Raw genomic sequence first — 10,887 nt, 5'->3', positions numbered from 1 at the left:
AAGCATCCAGGAGGATGGAAGCCAGAATCAAACTCCAGCCTTCAAATTAGTTGCTGGGACTGGAGGACCTGATCCTTGAATACAATTCTACGTGGTTCTCACCCTAGCAGCAACGCAGAGGCATTTCAGTGGGTTCTCTCCTCCATCCATGCTGCCTGTGGTGCATATTTGGAGAGCATTAATAAAGGATCTGTATATATGTACTTGGCAATTCCTGGGCCGTAGCTATTTTTTTCCCCTACTGTTGAGTTGGAATTGGAAACTCACCAGTTGACACTCAAGAGGTTCTGAACATCTGCTTCTTCCATGAGAGCAAGTCCTCTCCTCACCCACCCCATGCTATCCCTTCTTTCTGTGGCTTCTCCTGCATTTCCATGCTCTGGTCAGGACCGGAAATGGATGTACAGAAATAGCACGAGAGAAGCAGGCCGACTTTTATTTCTGCCCTGACTAGAACCAGGAAATCCGGAAATCTTTTGAGGGAGCTGGGTCTGGTGAGGTTCCCAGCTCAGATGTGCCGATCCGACAGGAACAGATGCTGCAGAGAAGCATCCGAACCTTAGGATGCTTGCTAAATGGAACCTGTAATGTTGCTGGCTTTATGAAAGTGACTGACTGAGCAATGCTGTGCTTGTTGTTGGCCCAAGAGGATATGGGACCTACTATTATTGTCACCTGGGGCATAGTCCTTTAGTTCAAGCATCAGAACCCTGTGATATTTTTTTTTAGCTGGAAAGGTTCTAGTCTTCAGTCTACCAGGTAGGGCTGTGTGTGTATTTTTATACAGTAATTGTGTCTTTCGACTGCAGCTCATGGTGTCATTACAAACCAAACCATCCTCGCTAACATTTAAAGTCCTCCCAACTTCTATTTCACAGCAGCCTAGAACAGGTCTGGTTAGCGGGAGTCCTCATGAGGCCCCTCCTTGGTGTAACTGGAAATAAGCCACCGTGTTCCATTCGGGCTTAAACAAAAGGATGTAACATTTTGGGAGGTAGTAGGAGGCCAGGAGCCCCAGCGCACACAGCAGCCCGCTGCAGATCTGCGCAGCGGGCTGCTGCGTGGGCTGCACCGTGCTATAGGTGGCAACGAAAGCGATCCAAGTAACAAAGTAGGACAGCATGCTAAATGTTATCCCCCGGGCCATGTTGTACCTCTTGGCAGGGGTCTGCACCATGAAAGTGCAGAGGAAACAGATGAATGCCAGGCCGCCGGTGTAGCCGTGGATCATAATGAAGGCGAACCAGGACTGAACCCTACAACCGATCAGAACCTGGGAGTGCAGCAGCTTGTAATTGCTCGCCGGGATGGCTGGAACCGAGTAGATGTACCAAAAACAGAGCATGCTCTCAACCAGGCAGGCAATGGTGACAACGAGCCAAGTCCTCTTCTGGGTCACCCAGAGCAGGGAGCTTTTGGGACAGCTTGTGAACTCCGTCAGCAAGACGATCTCCAGTGACTTGACTAAGAAGGTGGAGAAGCAAGCGCTGAGGCCCAGGGCGTAGAAGGGCTGCTGGACCATACAGCTGACAACGCTGGGCTTCCCTATATGCAGGCAGAAGCTGAGGCACGTCAGCAAGAGGCAGAGCAGGGCAAAGATGCTCCTGGTGCCCCCGGACGCCTGCACCAGGGGCGTGTTGAGGTTCTTAAGGAAGAGCACTGCTGACAGGCAGGTCAGCACCGTGGCGAAGAGCATGAGGACCAGCAAGCCGATGACAAGCGGCTCGTCCCAGAAGAGGTACCTCTCGCTGCGGTCGTAACACTTGGTGCTTCGAATAGGTGACCACTGGTGCTCTGGGCACTCAGTGCAAAACAAGTCTTCTGAAAACAAGCAATGAGGAGGGGACGTGAGGCTGGGCACGGCTTTGCACGCCATCTCTCTGGGCTGCAATGACCCTGCTGCAGGCAGCTCGTGATGACTGGTCACCGGCACGGGTGAACGGAGCAGCCGATGCAGTTCCTACAGTCGCCGGAAATATGCAAGCATCTTCAGGGTCCCCAGAGCCTGTGACTAGCCAATCTCCTCCCCTGTCTGCCTCCAAACAAGCCCTGGGTATTTTCCGCTTCTACTCCCCCCATCAGGCAGGCGCCCCTGCTTCCAAAAGACCCGTCAGTTGTGCCACAATGATCATTTTCACCTTCTCACAAAACTATAAAAATAAAATCCCGTCATGTCACATAGGTTCGCTCCCGCTGCTTTGGCCCTGCGTTGGCTGTCACCTGAGCCCTTCAGAAGGATGCTGGACAAAGCACTGGAGAATATATCATAGGGAACAATCCTGCACTGGCCAGTAGCAGGGGCAGACCAAGAGGCGAGTGAAAGCTGCTCACCCACCCCATGCCACTCGAGCTGCGTACAGGGGCTGCAAAGATGTCACAAGGTACTGGGGGGAAATTCCCCCACCATGGGGCTGGCATAACCAACCCTGGCCTATTCACAAGTGTAGGGGGTATGCTAGGAGCCGGCCAATGGCAGGAGCACATGTCTGCAGCCCATGCCACTACAGAAATGTGGAGCTGTGACTCGGCCCTTTGGAGGCTGTAAATAGAGCAGCCCCAGGGTTGCTCCAAACTTATGGTGGGAGCAGCACTGGCCCAGGATCAGGCCAGGCAAAGATGGCTCCTCCCCATGGTCTGCATCTTGTACACCAGGCCTCTCAGAGGAACAGCATAGAATTGGACACCAATTTTCCTTAGAGGAAGTTGTGTGACCTAAAGTCAGCTGGGATATGGGTTATTCAGACAGTTGCTTTTCCCAAGCCTCACCTCTGGTGCCCTGGTAGGTGTTTTCTTCACAGTCGATACAGTCATAACAGCAGAGGTGGAATCCCTTCACTCTCTTAATCTGCCCTGGTTCACACCGCTGAAAACACGTGGATACAGGCTTCTGGAAGATGAACAAAGCCACAGACATTCAGCAGCAGCAATTTGACGATACTGAACCACACGGGCTGAGTATGGGCACCAATGCCTCGTATTGGGTAGGACCAGAGCTCTGTGTCTGAGTCCCTATACTGCTAAGGAGGACTCTCCTTTAGCTCACACAGCTGGGGTCTGTTTGGGAGCAGGAAGAACTGCTGTAGCCATAAAGTCCTGAGTGGCCACAGCAAGCAAGCTGGGTGGGTAGGTAGGTGCAGCTTTGTTACTGTGTTGTGATTAGCAGCACCTCTGCCCTCACTCTTTACCGTGTTATCCAGGGTGTGAAACCGAATCTGGGATGTGTCGATGCTTAAGGACCCCTGGTAGTCTCCGACGGATATATACTGGAGGCTGTTTTTCTGCCAGCTCCAAAACATGACGTTGTAGCCCTGGTTTGTGCTATGGAACTGGTTCATCTGGAATGACTGGTTATCAAGGGTGAACCGAAGCGTTTTCATGATGTCCAGCAGCTGCAGAGAAAAGGGGAGAAGGCACGATTGGCTGTGGGCGGCGGGAGGCTGAGAGATTTTGCTAAGCACTCGCCGATATTGGGTACCTCTGGATTGCAATCGCTGGGTGTGATTGCGGCCCAACCCGACGTAGCAGAGCTAGCTTTCGTCTAGCGAGCTCAGTAAAGCTGTGGCAGCAAGCGCTTCAGCCCAGGCTATCCCCACAAGTAATTGCCCAGGGTTTGGGGTGGGTTTGTGTACAACCCATGCTGAAGCTTGCTGCTGTGGGACCCAAGTTAAATCAATTAAAGCTAACTTGGGTATGTCGGCTTCAGCTACAACCACACCCCATGACTACAGTGTACGGGGTGTGTCTACATGGCAGTATTAGCCCAGGTGTCAAACTCAGGCTCAAGGCTAACCCCCCTTCCCGCTACACACACATCACACTAACCCAGGACTCCGATCCAAGGACCCAGGGCTCCACGAGGATGGAGCCAGGACCCAGGGTTCAAGCCCTATTGCTTTGCAATGTAGACACAGACCCATTTGACTCATGCCCTGGAAGGCCGCCAAAAGTATCCCACAATCCCATGGGCCGACCTTTCTTTGTTCTCTGGATGGTCAAGTTTGGTGGACAGTGACCTTTTCCCACGCTGCTCCACGAACAAAGGGCTAGCGTGGGCCACGTTTTGGGAGGGCGCTAGGAAATCTAGGGTATAGTTGGTTGGCCCCAGGGTTGCATAATACGGTGCTGGTGCTGGAGCCCATATACAGTGATTCCTAGCTGGGGTTACAAATGAGGGTAGATAGCCCTCTCAAGCCCTAGGTTACCAAACCCAGGGTCTGCTGGCTCAAGTTCTACTAACCCTGGGTTTACATTGCAGGGAGACAGACCTGCTTTGAGTGTGGCAGTGGGCTGGGTATGAATGTCTCATTTTCTGATTGAAATCATTGTCACCTGGGCAGGCTAAGGTAGCAGCCATCAGCTCTCAGGCTTCTGGACATCAGCTGGTAACTGCTGGGCTCAGGAAGGAATCTCCCCTTTTTATAAAGCATTGATCTAGCATTATCCTTGGTGTGGAACTGACTTGGGGACCTGCTGCACGTTTAACGGCCCTTTACTGCAGTGTGGGGTCATGTTAATAAATACGCTGTTCCTTTGTAGATCTCAAAGTACCGCTTTCCCGGTTTTACAGCTGCGGAAACAGGGGCACACCAAGGGCAAGTAACTTGCCTGGAAGTCACCCAGAAGGTCTGTGGCAGTCAGGAATAGAATCCAGGTCTCCTGACTCAGAGGCCACTGGACCACATTTTGGCCATTGCCAGAGGCAGGAAACTGGACCTGATGGGCCAATGGCACGATGAGCCATTATGGCAGATCCTATGCCTGAGTTAAAGGAGTTGGTCAGTGTGGCTCAGGTCACGGGCTCATGTCGGGAGACGGCAAGGGGGATTAATCTTAGCATTTGGAAAAGGACCGATGGGAGAAAGCCGGCAGCGTGACAGATGGGTCGGAGTGGAAAAGCTGCTGCTGAGACTCTGGCCTTCGCTCACCTGCCAGGACTTGACAGTCGCTTTGGGGCACCCTTCCGCCGTGCACCCCAGTGCCTGGTGCAGCGCGTGGGCCACGCTGTACACCGCGACGTACACCGCGTAGGTCTGCTGGTTCTCCAGCAAGTGAGAGATGTCGGGCAGGGAGACGTTGTCGCACTGCCTGCACTGCGGGCCAAGCACCGCAGAGTCGGCGTCGCGGCTGTACTCCCAGGAAGCCCGGCAGAAGCTCTCCTGCTGGACGGATGCGAAGAGGTCAGTGACGTAGTCTTGAAAGCCAGGTACAATGCCTCCCTTGATGGTAAAGCCGATGACTGTCCCAATGGTCTGGATGTTAGGGATGGAGGTGACTATGTCAGACATCACCCAGGCTTCAGTGGCAATCCACACCTTCTGGCTGAAGCCATGACTGATCCACAGTTCCAGCAGGGCCTGCACTGGCTTGTCCACGGAGAAGAGGACAATTACATTCACCTGGGTCTCATTGATGTACTTGATTATTTTCTCCAGTTTCTGGTGATCTTGTGGGGCTGATGGGTCAGCAGGAATCAATGCCTCATAGGCTATGCAGATGCCCTGGGCTGTGGCCAAGTTGGAGAAGGTGCCTAGGCCTTCACGGCCATATTCGTTTTCGCTCCCAATGGCCACAATCCAGTTCCATTCAAACTTGTTGATTAGCTGCACCAGGGCTTTCGACTGGCTCTTATCACTGGGAACAGTCCGGAAAAAGGACGGGTAATACTCCTCTTGGCTGAGTTTCTCACTGCTGGCTCCGTAGCTAACCTGGAAATGGGGGAGAGACCAGTGTGTCTGGATACGTCTGCACTGGACTGGAGGTATGCAGTACAGTTGTAGCCGTGTCTGTCCCAGGATATTAGAGAAAGAAGGTGGGGGAGGTCATATCTTTGATTGGACCAGGTTCTGTTGGTGAGAGAGAAGCTTTCAAGCCACCCCGAGCTCAGCTTGAGACTCTCAGCAACAGAAGTTGGCCCAGTCAAAGATATTCCCTCCAACATCTTGTCTGGACTGGAGGTATAATTTCCATCTTGGGCAGACATACCTGCGCTAGCTCTGATTGATCTACCATGCTAAAACCAGCAGTGTGGACATGGAAGCGCAGGTTGCGGGCCGGGCTGTCCACCCTGAATACATAACCTAGGATGTCGGATGGGATTGTGCTGAGGGAGGCCAGACCATCCTCCTGCCTGCGCAGCCATAACTGCTCTGCTGTTCATGGTTCTCTAGCTCGTACAGAGCGAGTGTGCGTACGTCCGCCCACGCCGGAAATTACCTCTCCAGCGTAGATGTATCCTGTGAGACCAAAGCTGGTCCTGGAGAGAACCACTGGGAGCCAGAACCACCGATTCCAGCCTGTCACCCAGTCCCATTACATCTGATAGCGCGGGGTGCCTAAAAGACAGGTTCAGGGTAAAGGCATAAGAAGGAAGTAGATTGACTGACTGACTGACTGACTGGGGAGACTGCAGACATGAGGATGAAAATCAGTGACTTTCCCCAGTATGTAAACGCCCACTGCTGGTCATTTCCTCGCTCTGCATTTTCACCCTGCCGCCTGTTCAAAGGGGATCTGGTATCAAGAAACTGAGCTTCCCTCTGTAGGCAGAGGGCCTGGGGCCAAGCCCCCTTGATTCCACTGATAGGAATCTAGAGTGCTCAGTACCTCCCAGACGGAGGCCCAAACTGTACCCATGAAGCTGCGTTTTGACCTATTGGATCAACAGCAGCAACTTGTACAGCAGAGCGGTCTGCTGGCACCAGCCAGGGAGCTCGCGTGTGATCAGGAAACACACAACCCCTCTGTCTTACTTCGATAGCCCTCCATCAGCGCAGTGTCTGAGCCCCACAGTCATGAGTGCATTTATCCACACGCCCCTGAGAGGTAGCCCCATTTTACAGACAGGGGACTGAGGGACAGAGAGACGAAGTAACTCACCATGTCTGTGGTGGATCAGGGAATTGAACCAGGTCTCCCCAGGCCCAGGCTAGCACTCTAACCACTAGCCTCTCACCCTCTCCGGGCCAAATCCCTATAACGCAAAAGCCGTGATTCTCCAAAGACTTACCTGCGGGATGAGAAAGAAGCCGAAGAGCTTGGCTGTGATCAGAGCGAGGTCTGACACATAAGGCCCAATCACAGCTGTTACTCGGGTCTGGTAGTCGGTGTAGCTGCACAGGACTCCGATGCCAGTGCTGCCCTCCCTGGTCAGGAATAACAAGCTGGGCTGTATGACCACCACAGGCTCTAAGCAGGTGTCGTAGATTTCATAGCCCAGTTTTATTCCCGGGAGGAGGGAAGTGGAGTTGTTGATTTTATCGATGGCAAACTTCATCCCTAGAGCCCAGATCAGGCCAGAAGCATATAACCTGCAGGTAGGGGAAACAGCAAAGCAGTGACCTAGAACTGCATGAAGCCAGACTGATCAGTGCCATTGCACTAGGGATGAATTTATTCTATGCTCTTTGAGCTCTCGGCAGCCGTGCATTAGCACAGATGTGCAGACCGGTATAGCTGAGCCTGCCTCTAGCAAATCCGGATTCTACAGGAGATGACTTAACTATCAGCAGAGCTTGACTGTAACCAGGACCTTTGTAAGATTTTGTACCTTCTGCCTGAAGATCTCGAAGCACTAATGAATTCAGCTTTGAAACCCCATTGGGTGGTAGGTAAATATATTCTCTGTATTTCACAGGTGAGGAAACTGAAGTACAGAGCAGGGAAGTGATTCATCCTGTGTCACACACGAAGTCTGTGGCAGAGATGGGATTTGAACCCAGTGCCCTTGACTCCCTATGTGTTAACCACTAGACCATTGTGTGTGGAGTGTGCTGTTGACTTCAGTTCTGTCCTTTACAGTGGATGGGACACAAGGGTCTCTTTTCCACTCCCTGCAAATGGAGGTGTGTATACATATTGCCATTGTGGTCTGGGCTTGTTGGCAGCCTATATCGTCCCTGTAAATGTGACTAATTTGGGAATCTGACAAAGAAATATCAATCGCAAGTACACAGGTAAGAGCTAGTGTGCAAGATGAATAAATTCCCTAGCTGGAGCTGAGCCCTGCCTACAGCATTCAGCTACAGAGTAATGACTATTGTAGGACTGTATGCTGGGAGATGGGGCTGATTGCTCTCTGGAGTTGGTGTATGGGCCCCCTGGTGCGCCCCCTCCCTCTCCCCCCCTCCCCCCATGTTTGATCTGTGTGAGGCTTGCTTCCTCTGAGGCTGGCTTTTCCTGGGAGTTGACTCAAAGCAAAAAGTAATCCAGAACGCCAGATTTCACCTCAAAGCCTGAAGCAATGAACTGCACCCAAGTCAGCTCGTATCTCTGCATGTGGGCTTGTGGAATCTTCTCCAAATTTAAGTGTCCCTTATTAAAATTTCACCCGTTTCACAAAAGTCTGGATTGCCTCTGTGTTCTGAGGCTTTAACACAGCAGGTCCTGGCCGAGGAAGAATTTCCTCACTTTTCAGTGATGCCCTTCTTCATGTAGGCTCTAACTCAGCAAAGCACATAAGCACGTTCTTAACTCCCATTGATTTGAATGCCTGCACTTAGAATTAAAATGTCTGCTTGGTGGGTCCTGCCCACATGCTCAGGGTCTGACTGAGCGCCATATTTGGGGTCAGGAAGGAATTTTTCCCCAGGTCAGATTGGCAGAGACCTTGGTGGTTTTTCGCCTTCCTCTGCAGCGTGGGACACAGGCCACCTGCAGGTTTACAGTAGTGTAAATGGTGAATTCTCTGTAACTTGACGTCTTCAAACCCTGATTTGAGGACGTCGGTAACTCAGCCAGAGGTTGGGGGTCTATTACGGCAGTGGGCGGGTGAGGTATCGTCACCTGCAACGTGCAGAGGTCAGACGCAATGATCACGATGGTCCCTTCTGGCCTTAAAGTCTAGGTGCTTAAATACTTTGCTGAGCAGGGATGGGAACGTGTAAGTGCATAGGGCCCAATCATCCAAAGTGCTGAGCATCCTCTGCTCTGGTTGAATTTGGTGAGAGTGGAGGGTGCTCATCACCTAGCCAGGATCTTTCTTATCCTGATTTGTAAGCATCTGCGCCCAGTAGGCCTGGTGAGCTTCCCAGCGGGTTACAAATGTGATAAGAAGCCACCATGCTCTGTCAGCGTCCCATGCACACTTACAGCCCGGTCTAAACCCACAGCGTATTGAAACCATCATGGCAGATGCAGCAGAATCCTTTCCGTGGGAACAGCCAAACAGGCCAGCACCATTAAAATCGCTGACCAAAGTGTGTTTGGAGGCGAGTGGTGGCATCTGATGCTGGAGTGAATAACATCAGCGGGAGAGTGCCGAAGATTTCCCATTCCAGCACCTGCCATCGCCGTGGCAATGCCCTCCACGCCCCACCTCGCCGGGTACCATAGCTCTCTTTCTTCCGAACTCGCCTCAAATGTCGTCCTCTGTGACTAAGACATCAGATTGTTTGCTACATAAAAGCCCCTCTCCCTCTCCCACCCCCTACCCCCGGGGGGTGACCAAAGTCACTGTATGCCAATTAGGATGATATCCTTGACAGACCCCTTCTTACCTGTCACACATGATGACACTGGGCTCCAGTCGCTCGCTCAGGTTCATGGTATTCATCCCAAAAGGGAATAAGCCTCCCAGGATATAATCACCCGGCTTTTTAAACTGAGCCGACATGCATGTGCGTCTGTGGGCCGCGGAGCTGACAAAACTCAGGTACAGCAGCAGGGCTCTAGCCATGGCTTTGCTCTTCTCAGAGCTCATGCTTCTCAGGAAATTTAAAAAGGCTACAGGGAGCAGGGGAGGAAAGAGAGAGAGAATCTTGTGGTGGCAGGTCCCAAAAAATCTTGTCAAATAGAATTAAAAGAGGTGAGAATGACGCAGGCAAATTTGTTTTGCAAAATTCATTAAATAAATAACTCTGTGTTTGGTCCTCGGTAGTCAAATATCCAGCAATGACCTCTGCGTGGGCTCTTCTGCAAACCAGGGGCTTGATCCTGGCTCCCTTCACTCAGTGAGTGGCATGTATTCAGGCCTGGAGTCTCATTGACTTCAGTAGGAAGAGTCTGTATTTGTTTGAGGGAGGCGTGCAGGATCACGTCCCATGCCATGGAGATGATCCAATTTGACTAAAGTTGCTTTACATGACCTCTTTCACAGTGTGAAATTTGCAGAAACTGTCTCCTGTTTGCAAATTTCCCAGACACCTGGATTTGTGTGTTGTATCAACAATAGGTCTTGATTACTGCAGATCATCTTATCCAGAGTGCCTCTGTGCGGATGTAGTGTTTTATACACTGGCCTGATTGAAGCTTGGTGTTGCGAGTGCTCTGCACTTTTCAGGATCTGGCCTTTTAGTAGAGTAAATGTTTGCTTTCCCCAAACAGTGCCTGCTGTACTTTCTGTTTGGGTAACATAGCCAGATACCACGGTGATGGTCTTATACGAGCAGGCCAAGATTTTTCAAAGTGACAAATGATACTGAGTGCTCAGCTTGAGAGATCACTTGATGGTTTGGATCACTTGATGATGACCTGTTCTGTTCATTCCCTCTGGGGCACCTGGCATTGGCCACTGTCGCAAGACAGGATGCTGGGCTAGATGGACCTTTGGTCTGATCCAGTATGGCTGTTCTTATGTGAGAGATCTTAGAGGGCCCTACATTTCAGAAAGTGCTGAGCACACACCCATTGAGATTAGGCTCCTTTCAGGGTAGATTGATTTAAATCACTGATTTTAATCATGATTTAAATCGGCAAGCAGCAAACCTTGATTCAAATAATCTATTTTAGTCTTGTTTTGCATTTGCCCCTGTGTGGTCCTATGGCACCAGGGTACACAATGTACAGTACTCATCACTGCACTGTGCCTGATGGACCTGCTTTGTGTCTAACGGGCAAGCAAAATTAGCCACACATGGTTCTCTGAACAGCTCATTTGTGGGATTTCCCTAC

The 10,887-nt window shown here is 51.4% G+C and overlaps 1 protein-coding gene across 1 annotated transcript; it reads right to left on the bottom strand.

Moving 5' to 3' along the window:
- Positions 1-910: 910 nt before the first annotated feature.
- TAS1R3 (taste 1 receptor member 3) lies at positions 911-9,673 on the bottom strand. The gene is made up of 6 exons (XM_077837487.1): positions 9,495-9,673; positions 7,007-7,307; positions 4,926-5,705; positions 3,186-3,389; positions 2,767-2,887; positions 911-1,821 (listed from the first exon to the last, which is right to left on the bottom strand). Exons 1-6 carry the CDS (start codon positions 9,671-9,673, stop codon positions 911-913), a joined length of 2,496 nt encoding a protein of 831 aa, XP_077693613.1.
- Positions 9,674-10,887: the final 1,214 nt, after the last annotated feature.

This window comes from Eretmochelys imbricata, chromosome 18 (genome assembly GCF_965152235.1).
Source record: "Eretmochelys imbricata isolate rEreImb1 chromosome 18, rEreImb1.hap1, whole genome shotgun sequence".
Taxonomy (NCBI): domain Eukaryota; kingdom Metazoa; phylum Chordata; order Testudines; family Cheloniidae; genus Eretmochelys; species Eretmochelys imbricata.
This window is presented reverse-complemented; position numbering and strand designations above follow the sequence as displayed.